General features: G+C 44.0%; 1 protein-coding gene across 1 annotated transcript; it reads right to left on the reverse strand.

Annotated features, from left to right (window-relative positions):
* Positions 1–25: 25 nt before the first annotated feature.
* ccdc125 (coiled-coil domain containing 125) lies at positions 26–18,307 on the reverse strand. Its single transcript, XM_088630442.1, has 12 exons — positions 17,720–18,307; positions 15,714–16,037; positions 14,050–14,108; positions 11,948–12,034; positions 11,172–11,249; positions 9,966–10,051; positions 7,986–8,068; positions 7,580–7,695; positions 5,843–5,950; positions 5,074–5,236; positions 2,938–3,071; positions 26–2,371 (listed from the first exon to the last, which is right to left on the reverse strand). Exons 2-12 carry the CDS (start codon positions 16,018–16,020, stop codon positions 1,199–1,201), a joined length of 2,394 nt encoding a protein of 797 aa, XP_088486568.1. The 5' UTR covers positions 16,021–16,037; positions 17,720–18,307; the 3' UTR covers positions 26–1,198.
* Between the last annotated feature and the right edge of the window lie 1,109 nt (positions 18,308–19,416).

Below are 19,416 nucleotides of genomic sequence, written 5' to 3' on the forward strand. Positions count from 1 at the left end.
AGAACAAAAATGCACTCAATTGATATTAAGAGCAACCTTTTAATATAGAAATACTGAGAAGCTTTTACAAAGAGATGTTCAGAGCATTTCACAAAGATATTCAATAGACCTATCTTCAATTCTAAAAACTCAAGCTACTTTTCTCTTTAAAATTACAACAGCTCGGTCAGGTTTTAAAACCCTTTTCCTTAAGAAACCTTCAGACTAATCTGTAGTCCTAATTCCCGTTCTGGAATTCAGTCGGTAGACCAGTTCTCCTCAGTAGGTGGGTCAGTGTTGCAAGTAACTGGCGAGCTCCTCTGAGCTAGTCCCCTCCTAGCTTGCAGAGTTGCTATACAGCTGTATCGTGCATTAGTGTTTCCTCCGATTCCCAAAAAGCAAAAAGTAAAAAACTTGACTTAAAGGTGACTTGTCTTGTTTTGAAAGACTCTTATCCTCGTAAGCAATGCCAAGCATGGAGCTACTGCTATCCACCCTGTACTGGAATGAAGTAGGTAGATGGGTAATAAACCTCTGTTTAACTCTGAAAGCATGGGACATCAATCCAATGTTATGGTCTTTTTTGCAAAAACAAAACGGTTTATTCTTAAGTGTTTATTAGTAATGATAGCAGGTTAATGGCATGATTACTGAAACCCCAGACTGACAATTCCAAAAACTATAATCACCCCAATATTTTAATTCTAGCATTAAAACAATTCCTTTCATTCATTTTTTTGGCATGTATCCTTATAAAAGTGAGTTTACAAAACATTTCCCTCTTGAGAATTTTTAAAACCAGCCTTTCTGAATTTGAAAGGAATTTAAAAGTTAAAATGGACAACTGCTTCAACATGTAGATTCTGCCAAGTAAGAGATATTTGTTTTTTTGCCTGTTACTTTTTTCGTGTCTTCCTAACCAGGATTTATGCTGTGAGTGTTGGTCTTTGTGGCCTGAGCGTCTCTCCATGAATCCTTTCCAGGTTCTTCAGAGGTGGGGAATACTGTCTCTTTGTCATGTTAGATTAAATTAATTAATTTCGCCAGAGCACATACACATGGGAATCACTCATCTCTGTCAGGCCAGACCAAGACTATTAAAAACAAGCTTAAAAAGTTATGTTTTTCTGCAGTTTTCTATATTTATGAGTCTTTCAGATGAGAGGTTCTCCTTCCTTCTGGTTTTCCACTGGTTCTGTCTGTGTCTTAATCTCACTCTTCATATCTGTCCCAGTTGAGTTACAGGGGCATCAGTCGGCTCTTTCTCAGATAGCAGTGCCAAAGCGGTGGAGAAGTTTTTCTGGACGCCAGTTTTCTCTGTCTGTGTTTCTGTCTGGACGCCTATTTTCTCTGTCTGCGTTTCTGACTGAACGCCTGTTTTCTCTCTCTGCATTTCTGTCTGGATACCTGTTTTCTCTGTCTGTGTTTCTGTCTGTATGCCTGTTTTCTCTCTCTGTGTTTCTGTCTGGACGCCTGTTTTCTCTCGTGATGTTTCTGTCTGGATGCCTGTTTTGTCTCTCGGTGTTTCTGACTGTGTCTGTGTTTCTTTCTGGATACCTGTCTTCTCTCTTGGTGTTTCTGTCTGGACACCTGTTTTCTCTCTTGGTGTTTCTGTCTGGACGCCTATTTTTTCTGTCTGCGTTTCTGACTGAACGCCTGTTTTCTCTCTCTGCATTTCTGTCTGGACACCTGTTTTCTCTGTCTGTGTTTCTGTCTGGACGCCTGTTTTCTCTCGTGATGTTTCTGTCTGGATGCCTGTTTTGTCTCTCGGTGTTTCTGACTGTGTCTGTGTTTCTGCCTGGACACCTGTCTTCTCTCTTGGTGTTTCTGTCTGGACGCCTGTTTTCTCTGTCTGTGTTTCTGTCTGGACGCCTATTTTTTCTGTCTCCGTTTCTGACTGAACGCCTGTTTTCTCTCTCTGCATTTCTGTCTGGACACCTGTTTTCTCTGTCTGTGTTTCTGTCTGGACGCCTGTTTTCTCTGTCTGTGTATCTGTCTGGAGGCCTGTTTTCTCTCTCTGTGTTTCTGTCTGGACGCCTGTTTTCTCTCTCTGTGTTTCTGTCTGGACGCCTGTTTTCTCTCTCTGTGTTTCTGTCTGGACGCCGGTTTTCTCTCTCTGTGTTTCTGTCTGGACGCCGGTTTTCTCTCTCAGTGTTTCCTTGCTAACAGAGGAGTGCTGTCGTGTCCGACAGCTCTTGCATGTGGCAGCTGGGCGCAGGGTCCCAGGGTCCGAGCTGCGGCGGTCAGCGCTGCCCTCTCGCCTGCAGCTGCTACTTCCTGCAGGACATGCGTCTGTCACTTGCCGGAGGCGGCGTTCCAGCTCTTCAGAGTTGCGAGCCAACATATAGCTGACCTTTCTCTGGTGGGCCAAGGCTTCCTCTTTGTCGTTGAGCTGCAGTGAGTACAACACAATATTAAACCACTCAAGGAAAAGCCCCCTCTGGGTTTACATTTTCAGTTTGGAAACTCAACAGGCATTCACAGGACAGACTGAGACATACAGAGGGGGAACAACACTACAGAAAACACCTGTCAGTTAGAAATTAGCTGCTTATATGTACTGAGGCATTATCAACACAGACAGTGTTGCACATGGACAAGTGACAGGACTGCAAGATCTTCCTGTTTGACTGTCCTTTCCCATCAAATTCTGTACCTTTTGTTCATCTGTTAATAATCTGTTAAGTTTTGACCCAGTACATTTTATTACAGTTACTAACTGCACACCTGGGTGTAACAGGCATTAAAAGCAACATAATTACAAACATCCTCAAATGACATAATAGGTCTGCTGAGTCTAAATCGGTCATCAATACTACCAACACCTTAATCGCAAAAAGATTCAATGCTGCAAAGCACCCTGAATCTTTTTTGCGGGACCACAAGGAAAGATCCTACAAGAAACAGAAGCATATACTGAGGACACAGCTGCATGTGGGCAAGGACTGAGACACAGACCAGATCGACGAGCATCTGTAGCGTCTCCGCCGGGTCGTCCTGGATCTCCAGCTTCCTGCCCTCAGCTGTGGACAGCAGCAGCCCCTTCAGCCTCTGGGCCACGCTGAGAGAGCTGCTCTTCACCAGACTCCCCCCTGGGGACGCAGGAACAGACACTCACGATTCCAGAGTTATTTACACAGGGGAGGGGACCCACTTCATTCGCCACTGAAGCGCAGACACATGGTGACCATGAAGCAGGTTGTGTGGAGAAGCGAGGAACAGCCAATCACCAGCCGATTCGTGGGGGGAACGGTAGGTAGATAAAATTGTTCAAGCCCATGTGGGCACTGGATTAACACCCTGACACTTATGACCAGTCCCATGGGATATGTAATGACATGGCAGTCTGCAACTTGGTTTAACATCTCTTTGAAATGATGGCACCTCCTAAATCGGTGTCCCCAGTCACCATGCTGGGGATAGGATTGGATACTGTAAGAGCGCCAGCTACTGATCCACCAGCATCACGTAGATCTGGCAAGATTCAGCTAGGCTAACACATGGCTGTCAAGGTGGTTTGTGCTCCAGCTGAAAATTAGCTCTACTATTCTAATTATCCAAGAGCCATAGCGCTTTTCCTAAAATTAGGTAAAATAAATAAAACATACAAAGCAATTCATTTCGTTTTCTTAATTTTGCTCTGGAGCTGGAGGTCTGAAAATGAAATTGCCAGCCTACAACATCTTTTCAAGAACTGCGTTGTAACGTGAAATGCTTACAGGGCAGTCATAAAAAAAACAGAACAGTTGAAAATGTTTTAACAAACATAAATCCAATCTTTTCACTGGTTCAGCAGTTCTTTTGGAAGTGGCTATTGAGATGCCATGAGGAAAAAATGGTAACACATTTGGAGCCGCTGAGGTGTAGAGGATCTGAGACACATTCAGATCAATGGAACTGTCTGGTTTACCTTGGCTAATTAAGATCTTGGTAAATCATTAAGAGTCGTCGACAGTCCAGGAGAACCAGATAAAAAGACAGAAAGGTAGAGAGGAGGGAAAGAGAAGAGGCCGGAGACACAGAGGAGAGGACGGACCGCTAGACTAAAGTGCCAGGGGAGAGGTCTGGGTACAGATTAACTGCAAAGACCAGAACGGAGCTCAGTATTTGAACCTTGTTTAGAGAGCTTGCTGTACGTTTGTTTTTAAAAAAACGATTTCCTGCATAGAGAATCCCTCGGTTAAAAACGGCCTCTCCTGTAAGTGTGTGCATTTTTTTTAATAATATAGGTTCCCTTTCACTTTTGTAGCATCCAGGTTTATAGAGAGATTATTGTGTTTGGTTTAGAAGGAAGGTATATCTCTCCTATTGGCCTGTGTAACTATTATATAGGATTTTTAAATATTTGGTAGCAGCCTGTGTTTTTCTTTCTGCCAGTGAGGTTAAAGACCTCTAAGATGCCTTGTTTGAAATATAATGTTTATGTTGAGTTGTTAAGTGTGTGTCATTATCATTGTTAGTAAATATTTGTTTATCCTAGTTTTCAAAAGATTTATTCATCCTTTGCCAAAGCTGTGCCAGAGAACAAAGGTGCCTCTAATTGTACCAAGAGCTCTGGTATACTCTTGGTATAAACAGTTTACAGTTTTGAATTTGGGAGTTATGATTATTAATTCTAATTATTGATTATCCCACTAGGTTCTTTCTGTAATTCTCTATTTTCAGAACTCCCCGACTTATAATGATTTCTTTGCTCGTAATGCCAGTCAGAACTTAATTTAAGGAATTAAGAATTATAAGAAAATGATTGATTGTGTAATGCACTTTTTCAAACTGATTTCATTTTGTTTACACTTAACCGCGGAGGGCAAAGTAAGGTTTACACTTATTTCCGTACAGCATGCAGGAAAGAAACAGAGCTAAAGAGCGGACTTGTGTACAACCCCCTGTGGCCCTGGCTTGATCCACAGGCATCTCCACAGCCACCCTGCTCTCCCCCGAGGACCCCATGTGGACTATAAAACCCTAAAGCTCACAACAGCAGTCCATGAGGTGCGCAGCGCAGATCCCAGCCTGCGGTCCGGGGGTCTGTCGCACTATACCTGCACTCTCCTTCCGAGTAAACAGTAACACCTTGTTTGGAATTAACCGTACCTTCCTCCTTCCTGGCTCTGGGGACGTCTTTGCGCAGGTGTCCCTCGGTCTCTGTCAGACGAAAGGTCTGGTCGCTTCTCCTCTTCAGCTGCTGCTCAAAGGCGATGCGGAAGGCATCTGCCGTCACATACGCCTCCTCTTTTCTCTTCTTTTGGACATCCAGCTACAGCAAAACATTGCCCGCGGAGCAGAGGCCAACCGGAACACTTTTTATCGCTCTTTATCCCAGACACTTACTGTACAAAAATACCTTGCTGTTCTTGAATGTGCTGGATCTTGAAAAGGACTATTGACACTTTTATGAGAAATTAAAACTTGAATTAATTAAGAGCCTGTTTTCCACCTGAAGTGTCAAAGTGAGATGCACAATTCTCTGGAATCCTGCCTGATTAAGTTTGCTGACGTGCAGTTTCCCTCTTCACGGTTGTGGGACAAATGTGAATCGGACCCGGCGGCGTCATGTAATACTTTCTTCTTACCGTTGTTAAAAAACCCCAAAGGATTTTACTCGTGGTAGAGGCCAGAAAATGGCCAAAAAAGTCTTTAAAGTGAAAGTCTGAAATCTTAAATGATGTAAACATGCGCTGAACAAGGTGAAAAACACAGATACTGTATGTAGAAACTAGTGTAGAATGGAGGCACGATAAAGACGCCATGCTAGATGAGGATAATAATGCGAGCTGATGGAAGCAGGGGGCCTCTTGTGGGAAGAAGATGCCGGCTGGGTGTTCAACGCAGTGGGTGTGTAGAAATCTCCGGTAAACGGTACCTCTTGCCTGAGCTGCAGGACCTGTTTCCGGCTGGCAGCTGCGGACTGGGCGCAGGGGCAGGGCTCCTCCTCGCTGGTGCTGCAGTTACAGGCGCCCAGCACGGCCAGCTGGGAAAGACACGGCACTGCGCTTCAGGGATCAGGACACACACCCCACACAGGACAGGACCCAGCTCCTACACACTTCAGGGTTCAAGAAATAAATACTAATAATCCTAACACATATCACACATAACGCTATTAGGAGGCCATGCTTGTTAAAGGCCAGTGGGAAATCTGTCCAGGATACCAGGGTTACATCCCTACTATTTTAGAGAAATTCCAAGAGTTTTTTAATGACCACAGAGATGGTTTTACATTTCATCCCTAAGGACATCACCATTTATTTTTACAGTATAGTGTCCCCTTCGCTATACTGGGGCATCAGGACCCACAAAACCCCCAGGGTGAGCGCCCCCTACTGGCCCCACTGACACCTCTTCCAGCAATGGCCTTAGTTTTTCCCAGGAGGTCTCCCATCCAGGTACTGACCAGGCTCACAGCTGCTGAGCTTCAGTGGGCTGCCAGTTGTCATGAATCTCACCTATCCCCTTCCTGATTTTAGCACTCCTAAAAGCACTTATTTATAAGTTCCACATGTCCTAGTATTGGTCTTAAAGTAGTCCTCTGAATTGACTTTTGTTAACACCTTTCAGGATTTCGAACACTTCTGTAATACTCCTGTGGATATTTTTCAGAGGAAAGCTGTGGGTACTTTTAAGAAATGGCTGGATTAAATTTGAGTTTCAATTAGCTACTAACCATTCAAGCAAAGAAGAGCTTTTCAACCGTTCATATATTACAAAACATCTTTACCCTTTTTCTTGGCCTTTAAGGAATTTATTAACAGTACACTTGGGTACAGCAACAATACCGCATGAGATGTATGTTTTACTCATTGTTCTGGATAATGTGCTCCACACATGCTGCTCTGAAAACAGCAACGCAAACATTAAGAAACTCAGTATTACGAAAGCTATTCAAATATTAAGAAACTCCGACCAGCTCAATTATGTCAATCGTTCATTGTACAATAAATCATATTTGTAGCTTTGCATTCCCATAGCAGTTTGAGTTGCCCTGGAGTAGATAAACAATCTGGTCTCTGTTGCCCATTTGCATGGTTAGAAAGGAATGATAGCCAGTCAAAGCAGCATCTGAAAGGCTTTCACCATCTGTCTGTTGTTTTTTTTTTCACTTGGTCTATAGGAACCTCTCATTATGACTGTTTTTACATCTCCACTACCCAGTCTGAGGAGGACTGTCTAACCATTACAGCCCTAGTGCTGGCACACCAGAGGTAGAGGCCTTTAAGATGTGCCCTTGAAGGCAAAGGAGTTTAGACCAGGCTGCACAGAGACAGCAGAGATAGCAGAGGGGAGCTGATTGGCTTTATTATGCTGCTGGGAGACCAGTCTATCACATTATGCTGTGTTCTCAGCTAGACAAAGAGTTGCAAAGCTTTATAGGGACACCCACACAAAACATGCTGTTCGTTCTGATCCTCACAAACCTTCACCCCGTTGAGAAATTCTGCCCGATATCGCTTTTCAAGCTCCACGGCACAGGTAGCACAATAAGCAGCTTTCACTAATGTCACAGCAAACCCATGCTCCTCAGCAAGACGAAGACAGCTCAGTCACTACCCAGAGCAGCTTCCTCGCTCTTCCCTCGCCTGCGCCCCCTTGGCTCTCTCACCTCCAGGGCAGTGCCCTCTCGGACCATGCTGCTCCGCGCTGGGAGAGATCCCTGGAACATCTTCTGCTCTTTCACGTTGAGCATAGCAAGGAGCTCCAGGCACTGCTGGCTCAAGTCTGCAATTCACGGAAACCAAACCTCTGAATCACAAACCCGCCCTGACGGTGTTAAAAACAATGATCAATCACCGCCTCCCCTCATTTACTCAGAAAATGAAGCAAACCCAACAAAAGCAGGTTCACAATACAAGTAACACTACTAGTAACACTTCAGTAAAGAATGATTTGTCAATTTCTTTTCCTTCTGTCAGTACTCGTGTACAAACAGGGTGGAGCGCACAGATTACGCAGCTGAAAAATCGTAGCCGAGGTTGAGCATGAACGCAGACTGTGACCTTGTGACTCACAGGCGTTCTCCGATTTCACCTTCCGGAGCTCACTGGCCTTGTCCTCCAAGCTGTCTCCCAGTGATTTGTTGTCACTGCACACCCTGCACAAAACATAGACACCCCCACTCAAGCCCAGAATATATTTACGCGAGGAAATTCTGCACTTTCCAAAGCCCTATAAAACGAATCTCTCCAACAACAGACTCAAGGAACTTCCGGACACTCCAAAACGCGGAAAATGAAGACATTCTTCTTTTTAGATAACTTTTCAAATAAAAGTTTCCTAAAAGGCAGCAGAATATTCCATAGAAACTATTCTACCACAAAGTATACTGCAAAAAAATAAAACAAAGGGATTTCATTCCTATGTATGGAAGCCCGTTTCCGCCAGGGAGTAAAAAAAAACGCGCTATGGTATCTCAGAATTCAGACTTAGTATCTCAGAATTCTGACTTAGTAACTCAGAATTCCGATTTAGTAACTCAGAATTCCGACTTAGTATCTCAGAATTGCGACTTAGTAAGTCAGAATTCCGACTTAGTATCTCAGAATTGCGACTTAGCAACTCAGAATTCCGACTTAGTATCTCAGAATTCCGACTTAGTAACTCAGAATTCCGATTTAGTAACTCAGAATTCCGACTTAGTATCTCAGAATTGCGACTTAGTAAGTCAGAATTCCGACTTAGTATCTCAGAATTGCGACTTAGCAACTCAGAATTCCGACTTAGTATCTCAGAATTGCGACTTAGTAAGTCAGAATTCCGAATAAGTATAAGTATAAGCTGCACTGGCTCACTTTCTTTAAGAACACTTTCTTTAACCCCGGCGGCCAGCATCCCTGTTATGCGCAGGGGAGGGTGGTGTACTGCAACCAGATCATACAACCTGTATGTCGGCCGTTCCGTTACACTATTTTCATGAATCGTACAGGATCATAGGATCTATAAGCCTGAAGACTTGTCCTGTACAGTGCCCTGATAAAAATAATTTTTATAGAATCCCATTTCCGCCAGTGAGGCTTCCATAGTACCCGGATGGAATAGTGCACGGTGGGCTTTTTAAAAATAGTTTTTATTTACGTAGACAGAATATGAAATAAGATACAGAAATAGGCACTTATCATCCAGAAGAATTCACAATTATAAAAGCTGAAACATACTTTTTACGTATTTCCATTGTATGTCCTTTTTTACTTAAAAAAGAAGGTCTTCTTTAGCTCAGCTGGCAAGACTCAGGTTCGAGCCAGTGCAGTGAGGCACGAACTAGGGTGGGAGCGGCGAGGGCACAAGCCCTAGAACCCGAATCCGTTACAATAACAAAAGGACAGACAATGAAATATGGCTATTTCGAAGTCACAAATGTGAGATATAAAGTCGAAATTCTGAGTTACTAAGTCGGAATTCTGAGATACTAAGTCGGAATTCTGAGATACTAAGTCGGAATTCTGAGTTGCTAAGTCGCAATTCTGAGATACTAAGTCGGAATTCTGAGTTGCTAAGTCGCAATTCTGAGATACTAAGTCGGAATTCTGACTTACTAAGTCGCAATTCTGAGATACTAAGTCGGAATTCTGAGTTGCTAAGTCGCAATTCTGAGATACTAAGTCGGAATTCTGACTTACTAAGTCGGAATTCTGACTTACTAAGTCGGAATTCTGAGATACTAAGTCGGAATTCTGACTTACTAAGTCGGAATTCTGAGATAACATAGCGCATTTTTTTTTTACTCCCTGGCGGAAACGGGCTTCCATACCTATGACAAATGATTACAATCCTAATTGTTGAACACAGGATTACGGTAACACCTTCAGTGCGTATTGCAAGGAGACATTTTTTGCCTGTCGACAAGTAAGACTGTGAAGAGTAAGAGAGACGAGTTAGAAAGTAAGAGAAACAACAAAAACATATATTCAGTACAATTTGTTGTTGTTCCTCATGCCCCGAAGGAGCAGTGCAATGCCTTTTCCCTTTTAATTTTCTTGTGTAAAAAAACGCACCTGTCGTACTTGTCCTTCCAGGACTGCTCAACGTTTCGGAACTGCACCTGGTTGAAGGTGATCTCCCACTGCAGGGCATTGACCTCCTGCAACACAAGAGCCACATCCGCCCGCTGAGCAGGGTGCATTTCAGAACTACGACTAAACTGAATCGGCTTCATCACCCTGCTCTCCTCCCCACTGATAGCTGATGTGTGGTGAGCGCTCTGGCGCACTATGGCTGTCATCACATCATCCAGGTGGGGGCTGCACACTGGTGGTGGTGGAGGGGAGTCCCCCTTACCTGTAAAGTGCTTTGAGTGGAGTGTCCAGAAAAGTGCTATACAGTATAAGTGTAAGGAGTTATTATTAAACAAACACAGAGCAGCTGAGCAACCATTTCTGTTCACTCATACTTTCTTTATTTCCCCCTTTAGTTCATGAAAGCAACTGAAAATTAGAAAAGCACATAGAATGATGATAATTGGAAAAGCTTTAATACTCCATCCACTTATTTTCTAACCAATTGTATACAGTAAGGCACTGCAGGGGATCTGGGGCCCATTCTGGAAGCTAAGACACACTCTGGACAGGATGCCAGTCCATCGCAGGGCACACAGACACAAACACTCACACACACTCATACTGGGGCTTTGGACTGTGGGAGGAAACAGGAGCACCTGGAGGACATCCAAAAATATGGGGAAAATATACAAACTCCATGCAGACAGCACCCCCTGAACTGAACCCAGAGCTCCAGCATTGCACGCCTGTAGATCTAACCATTGTGCCACCATGCCTCCCCATTTGTATTTGTGCTGTTTAGAAACTTTAAAAAATATATAAATGCACTGTTATTGTGTCTTTATGATCCTTTTCATATTATTGCAAATGTATTTGGCTATATACAGTGAATGTCACCTACTTCAGTACACATTTGCAAAACTGGCCATAACTGAAGTAGTCTGAATGAAGTCCTTAAGGTTGCAACAGCTGTGCCCCCCCGGGGATTTGAACCCACAACCTCCTTAAAGTCCTTAAGTCCAAAGTGATAACCACAGCTCCTGACTTTTGTGGAGTTCATCCTCAGTGTAAACAAAAGCAGGACTTTGGAGATGAAAGGACAGAGAGAAAAAACAAGCCATTGCTAAGACCTTCACTGAATTATATTGCACATTTTGAATGAGAGTAGCCGAAGGTATATGAGCCTGTGGCTCCAAGACACACCTTCTCCAAGACCTTGTTCCTCTCCTCGCTCTTCTGGAGTAACGTCTTGGTGTGCGTGGTAGCTTTGTCAAACACAGCCTGTAGGGAAGTAAATTAACAAATATATATATATATTAAAAAACATTCAAAAACTCTTAGTTCCACTTTTGCAACCTCTCACTGATTCAGCATCACGCACAATAAAACAAACCCCCCATGTTTCTACCTCAACATCATTGAATACATTTGTGGTTTTCTTTAACAAACTTTGTTCGATTACACAAAGAAATGTGTCAAGATAGAAATGAGACACCCAGTACAGTTTTGGGTTTGGAGCTGTGCTCCCACCTTCGGCAGGAAGAATCCGAGACTGAGATGCACTGTCTGTTTCACCGTGAGAAACACTCCGGGATCAGACAAAGACATTCTTCCCTGAAATAACAAACCTAATCCCAGAATTTCCACACCTGCCAGAATCAGAAAAGCTTTGGATCCTACTGGAAGAGAGGGGGGGGGACCTCAACAGAGCTTCAGCCCAGTTTGTGATCCCCTGTCACAGCTTGAAGAACAGACAGAGAGCCTGCCTCACATAACGTTGTGCCTGGTCTGTGAATGTTCAGTAATGTGTTTGTTCTGTAAATGTCTGTAAATGTGGTGTTAATGGTTTCTGCTTTGGCAACACCAGCTCATCAGTCATGCCCGTAAAGATCTTGGAATTTCTCCCATTTTTCGGCCTACTGGTGCGGTAGAGAGCATGGATGTGTTTTCGAGAGTGGACGCAGACTGGGGGCTCGTACCCGACTCTGCAGGATCTTCAGTGCTTCCTGCTTCCCCTCCAGCTGTCGCTGGGCCACCTCCAGCTCGCTGTGCAGCACGTCCACCTCCTGTTGGGACACAGACCTCAGGGTCAATCCACCAGTCGACCCAGAGGTCTTCACCTCCGGGCTTCCTCAAGGCCCCGGGCCCGGGTCGGCACAGCTCGGCTGACCCGACCTCGGTCCGGTCCCGAACGGGTTCGGTGTAGGGACCGGACACAGCGAACCCATGACAGCAGGTCTGCCACTTTACGCACAGATACCTGGCTCTGACAGCAATGAGCCCAGTCCTCCTCACAGCATTAAACCACTGAGCATCGCCGGCCATCCCTCCAGTCTGCTGAGGAAGAGGAGGGAGCAGCTGCTAAGAAGATTTGCATGATTCTTTTTCATCCACTTTCTGTGATGTTTTGACCCAGCCTGGTTACTTTGCGTTTCCCTCCGTGATCCAGATTTTAACCAAAGAGAATTGTCTAAATGTGTGATGCTATGTTAATCCTCGGTTCCAGCTTTTAAAGATTTGACTTAAAATAAATTCTGCTTTAGGAACCCAACAATTCAGTGTTTCCCAGATGTGAATCCTCAGAGGATCCTGTATCTTCTGTCATTTGCTGCAGATGAGGTCAGAATTAGGCTTCTTGATTCCCAATTTGTATTTTTCTGCACTCAGGTCTTGGGGTCAGGAAGACAGGTGGGAGTAAAGTCACGTTCCGATCAGACCTCTTCAATCTTCCTCAGCTAGTTTGACACAATGTGTCCCTCTATATATGATGTTCTAAACAACTCTTAACATGTTACCAATTAATTGTGTGTATATTGGTTTACAGACACAGTAAAAGACAACACTGTATCAAAAACTCCCTTCACAAACATTTCTAGTTTTGAATGTACTGTACCTAAAGGTTTAAATTCCTGGGCAGCTAGTCATACCCCCAGTGCTTTACAGCTTTACATGGTGTTAAATCTAGTTTATTCCACCAAACAAAACAAATGTTTGAAAAAGATCCAACTGTTCAAAACAGATTGATCTGACAAAGTGATGAAAAGCTCAGTTAGACCTACTGTACAAGCGGGAAACAGCACCTCATTGGGTCTCTAATATAAAGAGAAAACACAGCCCTTCCCATCTATAAAAATAAATTCAAAGCCATTAGCTATTTAAGTCCAGCTCTTGTGGGCTTACAGTACAATGCCCACATATCCCACAGGCATTCCAAGCAGCTGGAATTGGGGCCTGTTCCTGACTGAGGGCCAGCTCGCACGTGGCTCCAGTACAATGCCCATATATCCCACAAAGCAGGTGGAATCAGGGCCTATTCCTGACTGAGGGCAGCTCGCACGTGGCTCCAGCAGAGCAGAGCTGCACTGCTCCCCTGGCCTCTGGGCTACACGCACGATCCACAGGAACACTTACTAACATCAGACTTAAACACACAGGGAAACACCTATCTAGTTTAACAGAGAATAATAAGGCAGTGTGGCATAATCATTAAAAAAAAACAATATAATAATTGCTTACACTTAAATTGCACTTTTCTGGACACTCCACTCAAAGCGCTTTACAGGTAATGGGGATCCCCTCCACCACCACCAGTGTGAAGTCCCACCTGGTTCTGCAATGGCAGCCATAGTGCGCCACACATCAGCTATTAGTGGGGAGGAGAGCAGAGTAATGAAGCCAATTCATAGAGGGGGATTATTAGGAGGCCATGATTGGTAAGGGCCAATGGGAAATTTGGCCAGGACACCAGGGTTACACCCCTATTCTTTTCGAGAAACACCCTGGGATTTTTAATGACCACAGAGAGTCAGGACCTCGGTATAACGTCTCATCCGAAGGACGGCGCCTGTTTACAGTATAGTGTCCCCGTCACTATACTGGGGCATCAGGACCCACACAGACCTCAGGGTGAGCGCCCCCTGCTGACCCCACTAACACCTCTTATTAAATGACATAAATGTTATCCTTCAAGAGACAATGAAGTGCTGCCAAAACCACTTATAAAAGGTGGAGCAGATGTGCTGAAGTATCTTAGCTTTATTCTAACTTCTCATACGTGTGAATCGTCAGGTACATGAGTCACCTCTGTCAGCTCCTGCAGTCTTTGCTTCAGCGCATCCTTAGACAGGTCCCCAAGAGAATCTGTAAAAACAATAAAACAGAACTCAGAATATACCTGCAAGACAAAAAGAGCTTATAAACCCAGGAAGGATTATTAATCCAATGTAATGATACATTTAATTGTATCATTAATACATTTTAAAGTCGCTAATTTAAAAAGTTCTCATTTTTGCTTTGCTATGTTTTCGACCTTTGATCAGTTTTATCTTGTTTATTGAACCCTGTTTTATGCTGCAAACCACCTGAAATGTAGATTAATTACTTTAATAGAGTTTGTAGACATTAAGACAGCCTATATATGACACAGGACGTCGGTGTTAGCTTGGGCTTTGGTACATAACTGATTTTAACATTTTCGTGAAAGGTTATCCAGTTCAGCCATTAATGGGAAGAGACTGCAGAAACCTCAGGCGACCAACAGAAATTTTCAATATTAAAAATGAAACTTTTCAAAAGTCTAGAAATTTCTTATTAAAAGGGTCTAGTTAAGCAAATTAGTTGATTAATTTGATTAAAACTTCAGTAATTTGAGCTCAGCTGGAATGAAACGGCTGTAATGTTAATATCACAAACCGTCAAATAAGGGGAAACAGGGACTGAGATAATTACTTTTAACTATTTTTTTTCCTGTGGTTAATCATTAAAATGTTAACTGTTAACTGGAAGATCAGGTGTATTTACAAAATACTGCTTAATCCCATTTTAACTCCAGGGTATTTTAGATTTACCCTCCAACAGAGAAACAACAATGTAGAAAAACAGCATTATGAGGAAAGCTTTTCAAAACATGACAACTGAAGACTTAAAAGACTGAGATCAGAACTCCATCTGCAGCCCTGTCAGAGGAATAGGGATAACTTCTGAACACTTGAAATAACTGGATCAATGGGGAAAACTGTTCTGTTTGAGAACGAAGATTTTCATCAAGGATGAAAAATTGTGTGTTGGAACCCAACATCAATCTGACTTGTCACTTTACAATACATTATCTTTCGAGACAACAAATCTTCAAGATGGTCTCAAGAGTCTTAGACATGACTGAATGGAGTTCAATGAAGAAGTGACAATATAAAGGCAACACAAAGAACTGGATAAATCTGTCAGTGGACTGGGAAAGCAGGAAACAGGTCCCTGTTTTTTTAAGTGTGGCGTCCTGGCCAAATTTCCCATTGGCCCTTATCAATAATGGCCTCCTAATAATCCCCCCTTATGAATTGGCTTCATTACTCTACTCTCCTCCCCACTGATAGCTGATGTGTGGTGAGCGTTCTGGCGCACTATGGCTGCCGTCGCATCATCCAGGTGGGCCTGCACATTGGTGGTGGTGGAGGGGAGTCCCCATTACCTGTAAAGCGCTTTGAGTGGAGTGTCCAGAAAAGCGCTATTTAAGTGTAAGCAATTATTATTATTATTATTATGAATCCTGTAGGACTCAAGACATAAATCTGAGGTTTGCTTTGGATGGTGGAGTGAAAATCCGGGTTGAGTACTCAGCGCCAGCTCCCTTGAGCTCAGAGGTGGCGATATACAGTGTAGGTCCAGCCTTCGCATGTTGTACGATTATTGTGTGGCAGGGAATGCAGCTGCTGTTCTTTCGTGACAGCTGCCCCAGTCACCGTGGCCTACCTTTCCTGTCCAGAGCCCAGCGCGGAGGAGGCCGACTGAGGTCCAGGCCCTGTCTGAACACGGTGTAGAGGGTGTTGTAGGAGGTCCACTGGAAGGCTATGCCGCTGTGGTCAGCGCTCCTCTTCGGGGCCCCTTCCTGGACAAGCCCCAGGCTTCCTGTGTGGCTGCCGGTCGAGGCAGCTCGTGACCGCGCGCCTTGCTCGTAGATGCCCCCCGGCTTTCTGCCCAGTCCGTCCCCCAGGTCGCCCTCGGTCATGTCGTCTTCGGCGGCCCCGGTCTCCGTGTCCCGCCCCCCGCTGTCCTGCATGGCCACAGCGACGCCACCTGGAGGGGACGGCCAGCCACAGTCCGTAAACACCCGCGGCGCTCGCTCACACACCGCCTGGCGTCTGCAGGGCCACACTGAACCGCCGAACCGCGGCCAGCAGGCCTGCAGGAGTTTGAAACGAGCCGCGGGAGACGCGTTCCAAATCGTCACGCCGGTCCGCGCGCGGATCGTCTCGCCCTGAACGCGGAGGCGAATTATTCCTCGCGCCGAGAATGTCAACACAGAGCTTGGCTGGACGAAATGCAGTTATCATTACTGTATGAAACAAAAGTCAATGTATTATTATTATTATTATTATTATTCCTCAACAGCATTTCCATGATCAGTCCACCACACAAATTTAGGGGAGATATATGGCGAAACCCACCTCATTCCTTAGTGCTACATTTGTGCCATTGAAAGTAGCGTTTGTGCTGCTTTCGTTTCCAAGATATAGCGCCTTGTTCATCTCGGAAACAAAAGCAGCACAAACGCTACTTTCAATGGCACAAACATAGCACTAATGAATGAGGTGGGTTTCATCGTTTGTGCCGCCTGTAGGGGGGGCAACTTCACAGAGCTGGGAGATATTTCTAGAGATACCCTTTACTGTATCGGGGCTGCCCTCCCCTGTTCCCTGCAGCTGTGTCGATGGGTGGAGAACAAGAGAACAGGACAGCAGGCCCCACGAGAGGGGGGGGCAGCAAGGCCATTTGTCCCAGGCCTCACCTCAGCCCAGGCTGTATTTCTTGACTTGAGTCAAATTGGAACTTTTATCATATACCGTGATTCTCGACTCAAGTCCTGTGGAAAAAACATCCCCCTTTCAGTGCTTAATACACCCTTCTTTAGGAGTTTCATTTCAACATTTCAAAGCACTTTCCTAACAGCGCAAAAGCAGGGGCCAACTCAGAAGGACGGGAATAAAGACGCGTTTCGCCCTTATTTCACCACCACACCAGGGCGGGGCCTGGTCCTGCTCCGCTCCTCCAACAGCCAATCTGTCACACGCTCATATCCGGGCTCCGGTCAGTATCACCTCTGTAATTAATGGTCATTTTTGTAAAACGTTTCGAAAACGTTATTGCTACTGCCACCAGCTGGCTCGGGGGAGCAGCACGGACAAACTAAGTTTTTGACAACCTGGGGGAACCTCCAGTTTTCTGCAGGTTGTCACTTTTTTTCGTGCGTACCTCACGCCAAACGAAGTTCTGTAATTTGATCTCTTCTTTCTGTTTACTGCGGTAGCTCGGTAAGATGTTGAAGTCGTTTTCCCATTAATTTACCGCGCTTCATCGATGGGTCCCGCCATGATTTCACTGGAACTGTTAAAAACTTTTTGTTACCGTGGTACGCGGTTAATAGTTACTTTTAACTTGCAGTTGATTTTTTTCGGACGCAGATTGCGTACATCTAGAATCTAATCTAAAACCAATGTAAGCGTTTAGGTATCCAGCTTGTCGTGCGAATACAGAATCGATTTTAAATACCTGTTTGAAGAGGAATAGACGACTGGCTTCCCTGTGCAATAGAGAACTGTTATTTTTTTAAAGTTTATGCCTCGTGTAAGCGCACAAATACCCTACACACCCCAAAAAACAAATCGCTCAACACAGGGGTAATTTGTCTGCTATTTGCCTACATGCAGGTAGCGCCTGCCCCGACTGTACTTGCCCAACAGGTGTGATCATTCGCTTACCTGGCGCCTCTGTAACGTTAAGAAAAACGAGCTCTTGAAGGATCCCTCGCCATCTGTCCACCGCGGTAAAACGCTGCTGTTTCCAATAGCCTGGTGTGAGAAAACGGCTTCAAAACGGAAAATCTTGACATGCAAGTTTAAAAAACGGACGGGGAGCTTTTCCAGCTTTTGTTTCTCTGTTATTCAGAATAACCGGACGTGGCACCACCTAACCCGTTGTGCTGAAAAAGAAAGTATCCTGGGAACAGTAGTTTCCAGCAACAGGCAGGTGTCTGGTTGCCGGCTGCTCTCTCGTCTTTCCCATCACCTTTTCCCGATCAACACTGACCTACATGAACTCGATTCCGTTCGGTCGTGTCGATTTTATATGATACGAGATGAGTCCTTGACCTGCATCGTTACTGCACTCGTGAGAGAGAGAGAGAGAAACGTAGAAGATTTTTAAGAAGCAGTTTAGGGTTGGAGTTTAGGAACTGCGATCAAACGTTGGGATCCCTCCGGGCAGTTATCAAAAGGTATCAGATTAATCCGTTTTCCATGCTTCTCAGTCTCTATTCATAATTTCTGATTCGTTATATCATCGTTGCTCCCAATACCTTCACACCCCGACGCCAGGCAGGATGTAAAGGGGCTATATAAACTGTAGATGCATTTACCTTTGCCACTAGGGGCAGCACACTCTGCAATAAACAATGATAAATATTTAAAAATATAACAAGAATCGTAAACGTGCAATTTGAGGATATAATGTAAAAATTCTTTCTTCATTCTGCTCTGTTTTAGAAGAGTTCCAGAAAGGCTGCACGACACCTTTGTGACTGCATGCATTTACTGTGGTTTATAGAACAGGCTAGCGCAATAATTTGAATAGTTTAAATCAACATCTCACACCAGTAATGACTGAAGACACATATTAAAAGCAACTTTTCTGAAACACCGTTAAAATCATATTGAAACATTCTCTGACCCTTTTTAATCCTGTTTTGTGATTAACTCAGGGTCGTTTTTAAGGTTGTTTGTAACTCACAAATGATGAAATAAGTGCACGTTTTATTCATAATAAACAGGGAAACACAAACCAGGGGTCATAGGTGGAAACAAGAAAGTGCATTTAAAAATTGTAATGCAGACACTTCTTTACGCAAAGCGTTGTAGGAGTATGGAACAAGTTACTCAGCCATGTTGTGGAAACTGATACATAAGCATCGTTCAAGAAACAGCTGGATAAGACTCTTGGATCAATTATCTGCTATCTATCCAACCCGCTATATGGGCCAAATTACCTCCTGTTGTTTATAACTGTTTCTGAATGAAAACTTCATACAAGGCTCATATATAATGGTGCAGTTTAACTGTACATTCCTTTGAATTAAAACAGTAGAAATATTAACAAATCTGGATGAAAAAAATCATTTGGATTTAGCTTTAAAAGAGTAAAACTGATTGAAGATTGCAGTTTTCAGGTGAATGTAACACCACATTATTACCATTATAGAATCAAGTTACAATAGCAATTTTAACAGTTCATCCACTTAATAAAGATGACAAATATAAATTGAAAACCTTATAAAAAATCCTTCTCACAAATCAGTTTTTTTCAAGTCATCTTGCCAATTGATAAAATATTTATCAGTTGGTGGGTTGGAGAACAGTAATTATGTACATATAATTTCTAGCAACTACTCTTAATGTTTATC

The sequence above is a fragment of the Lepisosteus platostomus genome, chromosome 4 (assembly GCF_059453375.1).
Source record: "Lepisosteus platostomus isolate fLepPlt1 chromosome 4, fLepPlt1.hap1, whole genome shotgun sequence".
In the NCBI taxonomy this organism is placed as follows: Eukaryota; Metazoa; Chordata; class Actinopteri; order Semionotiformes; family Lepisosteidae; genus Lepisosteus; species Lepisosteus platostomus.

Excerpts from the sequence above, each read along its gene's own strand:
- ccdc125 (XM_088630442.1), bottom strand. The coding sequence starts at position 16,020 with ATGCAGGACAGCGGGGGGCGGGACACGGAGACCGGGGCCGCCGAAGAC. Across the intron at positions 7,696-7,985 it reads GGTGAAATCGGAGAACGCCT|ACTTGAGCCAGCAGTGCCTG; the intron begins GTGAGTCACAAG and ends CGTGAATTGCAG. Across the intron at positions 5,237-5,842 it reads TCCTGCAGCTCAGGCAAGAG|CTGGATGTCCAAAAGAAGAG; the intron begins GTACCGTTTACC and ends GTTTTGCTGTAG.